The sequence below is a fragment of the Dromiciops gliroides genome, chromosome 2 (assembly GCF_019393635.1).
Source record: "Dromiciops gliroides isolate mDroGli1 chromosome 2, mDroGli1.pri, whole genome shotgun sequence".
NCBI lineage: Eukaryota > Metazoa > Chordata > Mammalia > Microbiotheria > Microbiotheriidae > Dromiciops > Dromiciops gliroides.
In genome coordinates, this window is record NC_057862.1 from 248,910,998 (window position 1) to 248,925,562 (window position 14,565).

At 37.4% G+C, this 14,565-nt stretch overlaps 1 protein-coding gene across 1 annotated transcript in view; it reads left to right on the forward strand.

Annotated features, from left to right (window-relative positions):
• Positions 1–1,342: 1,342 nt before the first annotated feature.
• The window catches only part of LRRC9 (leucine rich repeat containing 9), a 147,163-nt gene continuing 133,940 nt past the window's right edge, over positions 1,343–14,565 (forward strand). Inside the window, exons 1-6 of the mRNA XM_043986519.1 lie at positions 1,343–1,503; positions 3,879–3,959; positions 4,280–4,498; positions 10,820–10,960; positions 11,431–11,494; positions 11,978–12,048. Of these exons, the coding sequence (XP_043842454.1) occupies positions 3,912–3,959; positions 4,280–4,498; positions 10,820–10,960; positions 11,431–11,494; positions 11,978–12,048 (543 nt within the window). The 5' untranslated portion in view covers positions 1,343–1,503; positions 3,879–3,911. The remainder of the gene's footprint in view (positions 1,504–3,878; positions 3,960–4,279; positions 4,499–10,819; positions 10,961–11,430; positions 11,495–11,977; positions 12,049–14,565) is intronic.

The following is a 14,565-nucleotide window of genomic DNA, read 5'->3' on the forward strand; positions in this document are numbered from 1 at the left end:
CTGAAAAATTGAAACATTTCAAATCATGTGCTCACATCTAGCTGGGAGCAGCAGTGGAGTATCCCTAGATGCATACTATTTTTATATAGAATAAGGAGGACACCTGGTGACCCAATAGGGTACTTCAAATAGCATTAGTTTCTCAGTAAACTGAAAATCCTAAAAGGTTCTATATTGATACCAAAGCCACAAGACACGTTATGAAATCTATAGGAAACTGCCTTAGTGCTTCTTTTTGTCTCACCCTTAGAGAGAGATCATCAACCTTAACCCCTCTGATCACCTTTAAAATCTATTTCCCACCCTCTTTTTATTTTTGAACACATTTTCCTATCGTGTTTATTTGGGAAGGACCGCAAGACACAACAACTGTCCTACGAATCTTTAGAAATGGGGAAAAAAGAAAATCAGTGTCAGTTCTACTTATTTCTTTACGTTTCAGAGCCTCAGAGCAGAGGTTAGGAAACCTAAGGATGCAGGAACTTTGTTTTTTTGTTGTTGTTTTATTTTAGTATTTTGATGATTTTTCCAACATAATCGGCTTCCTTTGCAATCTTAATAATGTATTTGCATACTTATATATAATGTATAAAACAGTATTCTGACAAGGGGTTCATATAATTCACGAGACTGACAGACGAGTCCATGGCACAAAACCTGCTCTAGAACGGCGAATGTGATGTTCCAGAGTCCTGCGTCTAAATTTTTTTAAAACCTAGATTGAGTCTTTGTTCTGCTCCTCCTCGGTGACCCTGGTTAAATAACTTACTATCTCTAGACTTGAGTTTCCTTTTCTGTAAAATGCTGGGTTTGGGATAGCAGATCTCTAATGTTCCTTCCAAAATTGCATCTTAGATCGCTACGAGCCGCCCCACCCCCGCTCCAGTAGGGTCCTCAGCCTTCCGCACTGCCTTGTGATCTCACAGGACCATTCTCTCGTGAGTGTGTCCTTCTGGGCCACCGTAGATGAAAGATTTTTTTTTTCCAATCAGTGGGGCACGAGTTGAAGACCCCGAGGGTGCCTGAGAAACTCCGGAAGACTTCGCTGCTCCTGTGGCCATTACTAGGGCGCATCCTCGTCTCTGCCCTGAAACATTCATATAGGCGAAGAGAAAACCAGGTCCGGAAGGAAGAACAGAGCCGTAAGACAACCCTTCTTCTACTCAGACCCCGCCCCCTCTGGCCCCTCCGCCCCCCCTCGGAGTGGGTCGCTCACTGGTTCCCTTAGTTGACTGGACGCTGCCTATGTCACGTGATGGCTGTGCCTTTTGGGTTGGCTGCTAGTTGAATTTCTCCCGCCCCTCTCGGAGGAGCGAGGATTTAGTGCCCAGAGAGAGGCTTCATGGTTTCCTCGGCAACGGGAGTGGGCTCTTAGTACACAGCAGGCCGGGGATTTAGTGCAAGGCGCCCTGCTAGAGACCGTGAAAGTTTAGGGGTTGGGGGGAAAGGGGTCAGGTTTGGTCTGGGATTACCCTGGAAGCCCCCCTTCCATGTTGGAACAAGGTGAGTGTGCCCCTCTGCGGTCTGCTCCCACTGCCCCTTGCACGGTGGCTCCAGGAGACTGCCACCCCTAGAAAAAGGGTGTGAAGCCCAGCAAAAGGCCAGCGGTGGCGGGGGGCGGGCTGGGGGAACCGCTTGTCCAGCCCTCTTAGCATCCTGCAGTGGGCAGCCTGGGTCTTAGAGGCAAAATGTCAGCTCTTTTGGGAGGTGAAGGGGACATCAGGTCAACTTTAGAATGGGGGTGGAGGAAGGGAAGGGATGCATTTGTAAAGCACCTGCTATCTGAACGCAGGTCTTCATTAGAGTGGGGGGAGAATAAGCATTTATGTAGCGCCTACTGTGGGGCCCAGATCATCTTTAGAGTGAGAAAGGGGAAGGGAGAAGAATAAGCATTTTTTTCTTTTTTAATTTCGTTAAATATTTCCCAATGATGTAACTTTTTTTTTTTTTTGGTGTGGAGCAATTAGGGTTAAGTGACTTGCCCAGGGTCACACAGCTAGTGTCATGTGTCTGAGGTCGGATTTGAATTCAGGTCCTCCTGAATCCAGGGCCAGTGCTTTATCCACTGCACCACCATTTTTAACAATCATTTTTTTTAAATTTTGAGTTCCAAATTCTCTCTCTCTCCCTCCTCCTACTCTCCCCCTCTTGAGACAACAAACATGTAAGGCCCTGCAAAATGTATTTCCATATTAACCATGTTGCAAAAGAAAACACAAACAAAATAAAACAATAAAAAGAATAAAAATTATACTTCAATCTGCATTCACAATTCATCAGTTCTCTCTCTAGAGGAAGATAGCATTTTTCATCATGGGATCCTTTGGAATTGTCTTGGATCATTGTCTTGATCAGGGTAGCTAAGTTGCAGTTGATCATCCTTAGAATATTGCTGCTACTGTATACATTGTTTTTGTTTTGCTCACTTCACTGCATGAGTTCGTAGAAGTTTTACCAGATTTTTCAGAAACGTGTTTATCATTTCTTATAGCACAGTAGTATTCCATCACAAGTTTTCCAATTGATGGACATCCCCATGATTTCCAATTTTTGGCCAACACAAAAAGAGCTTCTATAAATATTTTTTGTACAATAGATTGTTTTCCTTTTCTTTTGTTTCTTTGGGATGTGGACCTAAACGTGGTGTTGCTGTGTCAAAGGGTATGCACAGTTTTATAGTCCTTTGGGCATAGTACCAAATTATTTTCCACTAGTTCATAATTCCACCATTTTTTCCACATCTCCAAGTTTGTCATTTTCCTTTTCTGCCAGTCTAATAAGTATAAGGTAGTATCTCAGTTGTTGTAATTTGCATTTCTCTAATCAGTAGTGATTTAGAACATTTTTTTCATATGACCATTGATAGCTTTGATTTCTTCTTCTGAAAATTACTTGTTCTTGGGCAAGTGGAAACTGCCAAAGAATTATTTTATAAAGTTTGATAGTCTCGATCTTTTGTTCTTCCAGATTGGTTTTGTTACTACTTTTTCTAGCTTTATAAAATAATTGTTTGGCAGTTTCCACTTGCCCAAGTCTACCTTTTAAAGAATTCTTTTCTTCAGTGAGTTTTTAAACCTCTTTTTCCATTTGGCTAATTTTGCTTTTTAAGTGTTATTTTCTTTAGTATTTCTGTGCCTCTTTTACTGTGCTTTTAATTGTCTTTTCATAATTTCTCCCTTTGCTTTCATTTCTTTACTTAATTTATCTTCTACCACTCTTATTTGATTTTGAAAATCATTTTGTAGTTCTTCCAGGAATTTTTGTTGGGCCTGTGTCCAATTCACAATTTTCTTTGAGGCTTTGCTTGTAGATGTTTTGACTTCATCATCTTTTTATGGGTTTGTATCTTGATCTTCCCTGTCACCATAATGGCTTAAGAAGCTACTGTAAAATGGTCAGCTTCTTTTTTGTTATATGCTAATTTTTCCACCAGATTTCTTGATGAGTTAATGCTTGCCTCTGTTCCCAACATGGGTGGAGACACACTGTCTCAAGCTTCAGAAGGCTTTTTTCAGAGAAAAATAGATAATTTATAAGAAGTATCTGCAAAAATTTTACAAGTGCCCTGAGCAAAACAACAGAAAAACATTTTTAAGTAACTGATTTAAGGGTCCATACTTCATGATATCTCTAGTTTCTTGTTTTGTTTTGGTTTGCTTTTCTTTCTGTACAGCATGGTACTGAGTACAAAGGGGGCACTCATATTCTCTTGTTGATTGACTAATTATGTCTTCTCATTTTAAAAAGCTATGCTCTTTATAATTTTCAAATGGTATATGTTTGGAAATAATACTGAAAGGTGAAAACAGAAAAACCGAAGAAACAGTTAAATTTTATAGAAACTTTCTTGTATCTAGCATAGTTTTTCATTTTCCTAGATACTTTATTATGTCTATTATTTTTAATGGAAGATGATTGAAAGTGAAAGCCTGAACCAGGAAGAAATCATTAAAGAACTGGTAAGTTCAATCCAAATTTCATCATATAACATGCATAGGAAAGTGCGTAGGGGTTGGAGGAAAGCAGAGAGGAGAAAGGGGCTGAATGATAGATATTAAAAGGGGTTGTTTTGTTTTCTGGTGACAGAGGGATAAACCAGAGCTCTAAACCATGGGTCTGGCTTATGAGCTAAGAAAGAAAATGTTTAATTAGTATGGATTGCATTTTGTCTGTTGAGAGAAAAAAGCTATATAAAGGATGAACAGTTATAATTTCTAATGGCACAATAATTGTCAAGTAATACAAGTATATAATAATCAAATCTTTTCTTCTATAACAGTGTACATGCAATGGTTTGTGTTTTGAGTCAATTGATCAAGAAGGACCAGAAACTTTCAAACTGGAGATGTTTTTTTCAGGGTATCCATGTATTGTAGGGTTAGCATCTTTTCCTAATTTAACAAGTCTTACGGTAGTTGCTCAAAATATTTCCAAAATCTCAGGACTGGAGTCATGTTTCTTACTTAAAGAACTTTGGATTGCTGAATGCCATATAACGGTAAGTCTAAATGTTCTTACATATTATATTAATTATAATAATGTAATATTACATATTACATTGTTTTTCTTTGAGAAAAAATATCACTGGAAAATATATGTTGAACCTTCCATAAATTTTACAAAAGTAATATTGAATTTTTAAATGCCCAAGATTATGGAAAAACACATTTCATGCTAGTATTACAGCTTACAAGAATGTTTCCCCCCTATGGTGGAAAAAAAACTCGCTTTATAGATTTGTCACTTTTTTGTACCCCAACCCCTAGGGTATCTTTAGAGGACAAGTTATATCTGAACCTCTCATGTGTATAGGGACAGAGAAACAAAATACCTATTCCTTTCTTCAGAATTTGTTGGAGGAAGAGATGGCAGGCAGGATGAATGAAGTATAAAAACAGCAGTCCCTATTTCCCCTGAATTAGTACAATCTTATTTTCTCTTCATATAGAAAATTGAAATGATCAATTTTCATCCAACTTTGCCACTTTCTCCTCTGTGTTTCTTTGCTTAAACCAACTTTTGCTTAAATGGTTTGACTGTTGAATTTTTTTAAAAATGTTATTCTGTGTAGTAGAAATAGCATGGACTCCAAAATACAATCCCATTTGGACAACCATATTTGATTTCTATACCCATTCTAAATAGTTCTCTTTCTGGTCTCTTGATCCATTCTTTGGCCTAGTATCAAGAGTACTGAATGTAGTACTAATTTTCCACTCTTAAAAATACCTTTTGCTACAGGGGTTTAATTTATAAGGAGAGGTTTTCTCAGCCACCGACAAGTTAAAGCTTGACTTTGTCATCTACATATAAAATTAAGTATCTTCTTGATGGAAGAGTAGACTATTACAATAGCCTTTTAAATGATTTCCTTGCCTCAAATCTCTTTTCACTATAGTCCATCATCCTCCATTCCTCTCAAGTTGATCTTTCTGAAGTCTGACTGACACTTCCTTTCTTCCCCATTCAGTAAACTCCAGTAGCTTCCTCTTACCTCCAGGATCAAATATAAAACCCTATGTTTGGTGTTCAAAGCCAAAGGACTGAGAACAGACCACTAGATTTGTGTATTTGGAGGTCATTTGGAACAAAGTAAATACTCTGCATCCATCCCCTTATGTTTTCTCACAGGGAATCCACCATGATCTTCATTAGCTCTTGCCTGGACTATTACAGTAGCCTTTGTAAGAGGCTAAAATTAGCCTCAGGCACCCCGAATGGGCCGCCCCTCCCCCAGCTTGACTGCTTTCCCCAAAACAGCCTAGCGCCACACCCACGACCCACTCAGCAGGGATATGCAGGAGAAGCCCCAAGTATGCACCAGCTTCCTCCACCCAGGCCCCAGCTCCAGGCAAGCCCTGCAAGGGGGCTTTGTGCCCCTGCTGGCCTTGGACACCTGCCCTGGGGGGCGCCAGTGAATTAGCTTGGCGTGCGTGGGCACAGCCCAGCCCAAGTTTTCAGGGGAGAGAAGATTTTTATAGCCTGGGATGTAGAGACACTAGGAGAGATGCTAAGGAGAAAGATGGGCAGCTGACAGAGAAACGTGACTGAGAGAGGAGAGGAGAAAGGGAGTGACCGTGAACGGAGCAACCAGAGACAGGGGGAGTGAAGAAGAGCAGGTTGGTCGATAGATGGGACAGGGGATGGTAGATGAGCAAGGGCGTAGCCAGAGAAAGGATCTAGGGCACAGAGACAGGGAGTGAAGGCAGTGGCAGCAACAGGCCAGCTACACCCACAGGCAAGAGACAGAGGGAGGAGATTTCACAGCAGAAGGGAGAAAGTTAAACTCAGTCAGGTCCTATTGTCCTATTTTCCTTTGTTCTTATCTCTAAGTTTATTCACCTCAATAAACCCTGCTTTTGTAATTAAATTGAAAAGAGGCTTTTTCTTATCTGTCTGGGAGAAGCAGTTAGGGAATTTTTTAAAGGGACCTTACAGACTGATTTAGGCAGCTTTTTAGCCCACAGGCAGACAGCTAGCAGCTTTCAGATACCAAGCCAGCTAATTACAGCAATAAAAATTATATACCTTCTAGTTGGTCTTTTTGCCTCATATGCCTTTGCACAGCCAGTTCCCCATGCCTGGAATGTACTCTCTTAGAATCCTTTCTTGGAAAGATGTTTCCTTCAGGATTTAACTCATATACTGCTACTTCATGAAAAAAAATTTATGTGTGTATGTGTGTGTGTACAAACACATATACATACATATACAGTCTATGTTTGTAGATATACATACATTTGCATACATATACATATACAGATATATTACATAATAGTATATACATGTGGGAAGTAATATGTTTATATATGCATATATATACACACATTCAATATACTTATATATTACATGTTTATATATACATGGAATATGTATATTTACACACAAGTTGTCTCCCCTGATAGAAGGTAAATTCCTTGAGGTTAAAGACTATTTTATTTTTGTGTTTTTATCCTCAGCATTTAAACCAATCCCAGACGTAGCAGTCTTTGGATTGTGCATATTGGTTGAATTGTTGATCAATACAAACTAATTTTTATGGGGAGGATACTAGCCCCTGGAGGAATCAGGATAGGACTCATAGGAGATAGGAGGTAGGTTTGAGATAGTAGCATTTATGTAGCACTTTAAGATTTGCAAAGGACATTACAAATATTTTCTCACTTATCCTTACACCAATCCTAAGAGGGAGGTGCTGCTGTTATCCTCTTTTACAGATGAGGCAGACAGTGCTTAAACTCAAATTACTTGCCCAGGGTCACATAACTAGAATGGGTACGAGGCCAGGTCTTGACTCCAGGTCCACTACTCAGTGGACTGCCCTACCTAGCTGTCTCTTAAGCCCCAAAGGAAGCTAGGAATGATATAAGGTGAAAATGAGGAGGTAATGAATAACAGGCATGGGAGATAAAGACACTGAGGCAGGATCATGAAATGCATATTTAGAAAGTAGCAAGTAGACCAGAGGGAGAGTAATATGCACTAAGCCTGGTTGTTAATGCCAAACAGAGGAGTTTATATTTAGTCATAGATACCTATTTGAGTTTTTTGAATAAGTGAGTAATATAGTCAAACTTGTGCTTTGGGAATATCAGTATTGCATCTGTGGAGGATGGATAGGGAAAAGGAGAGACTAGATACAGTAAAATTTATTATGAGGTTATTGCAATAATTAGTCCAAGTGAAAAATGATAAGGGCTTGAAGGAGATCGGGTTGTAGTATGTATAGAGAGAAGGGGAGAGTGGACATAGTTGTGGAGGTAGAATTGAAAAAAATGTCAGATGATTGATTATATTGAAGGAATGTGAAGAGTTGAGGATGACTCTGAAATTGAAAACCATGGTGACTGGAAATACTATGGTGCTCTTGGCAAAAATAGGAAAGTTGGGGAAAGATGACAGTTTTGGGAAGAAATAATGAGTTATATTTTGAACATATTGAATTTAAGATGTTTATGTACTTCAACTATGTGATTGGTAGAAACTGGAGTTCAGAAAAACTAGATCCATAGAACTGGAAATCCTCTGCATAGAGACAATTGTTGAACTTATAACAGCTAATGAGATCACCAAAAGAATATGGTAGAGAGAGAGGAGACGAGCACAGCTTTGAGGTATGCCCATGCATGGATAAGTAGAACATGAAGGATGATCTAGCAAACAAAACAAAAGAAGTGACCAGATGGGAGGAACACAAAAAGATAAATGGTCAGCGTCAAATGCTTCAGAGAAACCAAGAAGAAAGCCACTGTAGTTAATAATAATGATGATGGCATTTATATTGTTCCTACTATGTACCAGGCACTGTGCTAAGTGCTGTTATCTCATTCTATCCTTACAACAACCGTGGAAGGAATGTGCTGTTATTATCCCAATTTTACAGTTAAGGAAACGAGACAAATGAAGATGAAGTTTCTTGCCCAAAGTCACACAACTAGTAAATGTCTAAGGCAAGATGTGAACTCAGATTTTCCTGACTCTAGGTCCAACACTCTATCCACTGTGCCATCTAGCTGCCCTATTTGGTAATTAAGAAATTTAGTAACTTTGGAAAGAGATGTTTCAGTTGAGTGATTAGGTCAGAATCCTTAAAAGCAAAGGGTTGAGGAGTGAGTGAGAGAAAGTGGACTTAATCAAAGAACAGGGATTTTTCTAGAAGTTTGACTTTGATGTGGAAAGGCGATAGAAACAATAGCTTAGGGAGAAGGCACGGTCAAGTGAATGTTTTTTTAAAGATGAGCAAGGGAGGTGTGTTTTTAGGTAGCAAGAATGGAGCCAGGAGATTAAGATTGCAAGAAAAAAAATATAAAGCACATTGATCTGCTAGAGGAGACTGAAGTAGATGGGATCAAGAGCACAAGTAGAGGAGTTGAATCATGGAATAGAAAGACCCCCCTCTTGGGGCAGCTAGGTGGTATAGTAGATAAAGCACCAGCCCTGGATTCAGGAGGACCTGAGTTCAAATCCAAGGTCAGACACTTGACACTTATTAGCTGGGTGACCCTGGGCAAGTCATTTAACCCTCATTGTCCTGCCCCCCCAAAAAAAATTTGAAAAAAAATGAAAGACCCTCTCTTCATCAGAGACTAGAGGAAAGGATGGGAGATGATACCAAGTTATTTTGAATTGTAAAATAGTGGAAAAGTGGGAACTCATTTTGAATGACATTTGTTTCCTTAGTAATATTTTATAGAACAGAATAAAATATAAAGTACTTTATAGTACACTGATAATTTAAATCAAAGGTGAAAATCTCTGCTGGAGGAAGAAGAGGTGGCATGCAGACTTGAGGAAAGAAGAGAATTTCCGTGGACAGTGTGATTTTTCAAATACAGAGGAGCAAAAAGATTGCTCTGCTATTAATGAAAGCTCAGTTGAGTACAAATCATATGACTTTGTGAAAGAGTAACCCAGGATAGGGGTTTGACCAGGCAGGCATGGCAGTAGGATAAGAGGGCAAAAGGACTGACTGTAGAGACTGACTGTATGGATGAACTGGTTAGCTGATTATATTTCTCGTATATCAGTTTTATAGCGATATTTGATGAAAATGTTTTCCACACACTCAGTAGTTTCATTTTTCATTCTGTTTTCATTGATTTTCTTTCTATGATTTTTTTTAATGCAGTCAAAATTATCTTTTATCTTTATCAGGTCAAGAATAATATAATTGTGAAAGGTACCTCTTTTATTTGGTATCAAATTTTTAAATGATGTGACCATTTTGAGCTTATTATGATATCTAGTATCAGATGTTGCTCTACATCAAATTTTTCTTAAAATTTCCTAAAATTTACAGTTTTCCCAGAGGTTCTTTTCAAATACATAGTTCTTCCTCAAGTAATTGATATTCTTATAAGTTTATCATACACTGGAAATTACTGGAAAACTACTCTTCTTTCAAGTGCTCCTATTTCTTACTAAATCAATTCCACTGATCTAGTTTTCTATTTTTTAATCAATGCCAGATAGTTTTGGTGATTCTTGTTTTGTAATGTACTTTGAGATCTGGCAATGCTGTTGCTCCTTAATTCTTTCTATGGTGTTTTGTTGTTTTTTGTATGTGTGGTTTTTTAAAAGTTTCCTTTGAAAAGTCTATGCCTTTTGCTCCTACAGATGAATTTTGTCATTGTTTAGCTAGTTCTATAAAGTGTACCCCTTTGTTATTTGACTGGCATAACCTCAAATCTGTAAATTAATACTCTTTTTCATTATATTGATGCATTCTAATGATTAGCAGTGTCCAGCTTTCCAATTATGTATATCTTCATTCATTTCAGTAAAAGTTTTGTAGATGTATTTACATAAATCTTGTGTGTGTCTTGTTAGGTTAATGTCTAAATGGTTTATACATTTCATAGTTTTTAAGATGAAGTTTATTTTACTATCATTTCAGATTTGTGCAAATTCTCTATGAAAATGATAATTTTTTGTGAATTTTTTTAATCCTACTACTTTGTTGAAGCTATTGTTTCAATTAATTTTTTTGTTGATTCTCTGGGGTTTTCTAAGCACAGCATCTGCAAATAAAGATAATTGAATCGATTCTGTGCTGTTAGTTACACCTAAAATTTCCAGGGAGTTAGGAGGGGAGAAGGTGTTTTTTTTAAAGTCTTTCTAGCTCTACTTATGAATTATTTCAGTGTCACTCTTTGCAATTTTAGTCATTAGTGACTTCACACCATGAGCTCAGTTTTTTCTATGAGTTTAAAAATGAAGACTAGTTCCTTATCACTTTTTATCTTAAGAGAAAATTTTCTTAAGAGAAAATTTGAATTTGAAATGGCTTCTTACAACTAATCTATTTCCTTTGCTATAGAAAATTGAAGGTCTACAGGAATGTAAAAATTTGGAAAAACTGTTCTTATATTATAATAAGATTACCAAAATAGAAAATTTGGAGGCATTAACAAAGCTGGAGGTCATTTGGTTGAACCACAATGGAATCAGAGCTATTGAGGTAAGGATAAGTGTTGTGAGGTGGTTGGTTTTGTTTTTTTCCTGTAAACCAAACCAATTTGTACAGAACTTAAATTTAAGCCATGTTTTATACATATACATATACATATACATATATATATATATACACACACACACACACACACACACACACACACGAAATGCCCCACACCATAGTTTAGCCAAAAATATAAAAATTTAACAATTTAGATCTTCAAGATTAATACTAATACTTATAATTTAATAAATATAAACATTTTTACAGAAGAAAATAGAAAGATTCTGGGAGAAGGGTAGAATGTAGTAAGAGTTTGGTTCTTCCCTGCCTTTCTACAAGAGTTCCCCAAAGGAACTGCTGAGAAGGAATATCCTCAGAACTCAGAGAAGAAATAGGAAAGTTGATTATCTCCAGATTTATAAATGTAGATTGTTATGATTTCATCTAAATTATAATTTTCCTAAATCTTACAGGGTTTGCAAAGTTTGAAGAATTTGAAAGACCTCAATCTTGCTGGAAATTTTATAAATAGCATTGGTAGGTAATATTTACTTTTGCATCTGAGATAACTAAGTTATTTTAAAGAGGCAGCATTGCCCTATGGTGCCAAGCAGACCTGGTTTCAAGTCTTATATTTGATCTGTTCTCTCTGCGTGGTTCTGGTCAAGTCATTTAACCTCTCAGTGCCTCAGGAAACTTTCTCAGACTCTAAAGTTTCAGAGACAGAACCAAGCTTCACTAGTAAAGAGAATGTTCTCACTGGGGTGTTCTCTACACAAGTGAAATCATTGGTCCTTTTCCTGTCCCTATACTGTTACATTTGTTTTTTAGACTTTTCATTTACTATTTTGTAAGAGACATGTTAACCTGTTTCTATGATGGTAAAAGATTGCAGATTGATCAGTTTTTAATTATGCATTGGTACTGCCAACATGTTATGTTTCTATGTGTTGCATAAAATTTTGATGGTGGTTAAATGACAATTCCTGTTCTATGGTATTTTTTTTTTTTTGGTTAAAGGACAATGCTTGGACTTCAACGAAAGAATAGAAAGACTAAACCTGTCTGGTAATCAAATATGTTCTTTCAAGGTATGTTTAAATAAATATTTCCTTTTTATTTGAAAACAAACTAGACAAGAAGCAATCTTGCTGATGAAAATGGAATATATTGCTCGTTTTTGGAAGGGGAATTAACTATTTCACTAAAAGCTATTCCAAACAATTTACTTTCTGAGTCTTAGGGGCCTTCAACAATTAAGACAACCACAAAATCTTAATGTCTTAATTACAAAAAATCTTGATCTTTAAAACTTAAGCTTTAAAAGGGATATTTTATTAATGATGGATTAATGATATTCTGTTTAAAATTTTTTCATTATAGATACAATAATTTCATCAAATAAAGTACTGACAAACTTAAATATGGAGTACATCTTCAAATAAAACCCTAATATACAAATTATTCACAAATTGATTAAAATGTCTATATGTATAATATAATCTATAATATATATATAATATTATATATAATATGTATCTCTCTATATAATATAACAGGAAAAAATTAATAGCATATTTCTTCTGTGTCCCCTTCCTTCTTGTTGTTTTTAAATAGTGTTATAGCCAATGTGTTTATCATTATTTTGGTGGTATTGCTTTTTGTCACTTAAAAGAAAAGGATCATAGATTGGGGGCTGGTCAGTTGAGGAAGTTCATATTCCGAGAGGTCAAGGGACTTGTCTAAAGTCATGCACTTTATATATAGGTCTTTGTTTTTTCATATTTTTCATTTTGTGGCATAACAACATTATATCATATTAATATACAATTATTTATTTATTCATTGACTATGTGGGTTATATCTAGGTTTGGGCTATTATAGGTAAGAATAGCTTTTAATCTTTTTGCACAGATAGGTCCTTTTCTTTTCAACAGCATTTTTAGGGTATAGTTCCACAAATCATTGATTCATTCAAATTGATCAATTCATTCAAAAAATCATGAGCTCTGAGATTCCCTTACCTGATCCCAGTCTTTTGTCATTCTACTTCTTCTTTTCCTTGCAATCCCAAACCCTGTTCTTTATCTTCACTGTGACCACCAGTCCTTTACTTTTTTCGTAGTCCATCACCTCTGCACTGACTACATGCTCCTCCTTTCTCTATTTTGACCCATTGGTGAATCAGTTCAATTCTACACTATCCTTTTCTCTCAAGTCCCTTGCCCCTCTATCCTATTGTCATTGTTGTTCTACCAGACCTTAGCCTTGGATAAGATAAATAAATTGGAGGAAATTATGAAACCATGCTGACTGGATTCACCACATAATTTCAAATGGGCCCTCACTGTTGCAAAGCAATCCTTTTACATCCTCCCGAATTGACTTGCTTTCCTACTCACTAGAGTGGCTTTTCCAAACCTTTTCATTGCTCCTCAAATATCCTATTGTTCCCTTCCTCTCCCCCTATCAGCAGAGAACCTTGCTTTATAAATCACTGAAAAAGTTGAGGTTACTTGCTAAGGGCTCCCTCTCTTCCCCTTCTCTTCATTTCACATCACTCAGGTGCCTTTTTCCATTGTCTCCTCATTCTCCTGTGGCTCACATGAAAAGGTGGGCTTTCTCTTTGCCAAATGACATGCACAAATGACCTCTTTCCAAGAGCTGAGTCTTAAAGGGTGCCATGAAAACTAAAGTAGAGGTGAGGATGAACAGCGTTTCAGGCATGGAGGGCAGCCAGAAGGCATGGAAATGACAAGGAGTGTCTCAGGAACAACAAGGAGACAAGTAGCAGGATTGTAGGGTGTGTGGAGGGGAGCCAGATCTAAGAAGACCAGGAAGTTAAGGAAGGAGCCAAGTTATGAATAGCTTTAAATGCTAGAGGACTGTATATTTAATCCTGGAAATAATAGGGATCCCCTGGGGTTTATTGAATGGGGATGGGTTGAGGGAGGTGGTAATATGGTCAGACCTGTGCTTAAAAAAAATCACATTCTTTAGAAAATTATATTCTGTGGGGGGCAGCTAGGTGGCACAGTGGATAAAGCACTGGCCTTGGATTCAGGAGGACCTGAGTTCAAATCTGGCCTCAGACACTTGACACTTACTAGCTGTGTGACCCTGGGCAAGCCACTTAACCCCCATTGCCCTACCAAAAAAAAATTCTATTCTGTGACCGTAACAAAAAATAATGTAGCTTCGCCTTTGAAAGGTCACCAAACTGTCTTAAGTTCAAGGCAGAGACCAGTCTGCTCTGATGAACCTTGGCTTCTTCATCTATAATGAGATGATAATATACTACTGGGATGTTGTATGGACAGCACTTCATAAACCATTCACTGTGATCTCTAGATGATGATCATCATCACTAACATGAAAAGTTCTTGGGGAGTTTTCTCTGGGACATGCCCTCTAGTTCAGATCCTGAACTTCATTCCATGGTGCCAACCTTCCATAGAACTAAGCAAAAAATCTCTCTGAAACCAATTAGCTCTGCTCAGATTTCCTCACTCTACTTATTTCTAAACTAGTCTCTGGCTTCTTAGAAAATTCAATTAAACAGACATGAATCAAGGCCTCATTATGGAAAAGGCACTGTGCTGGGCTCA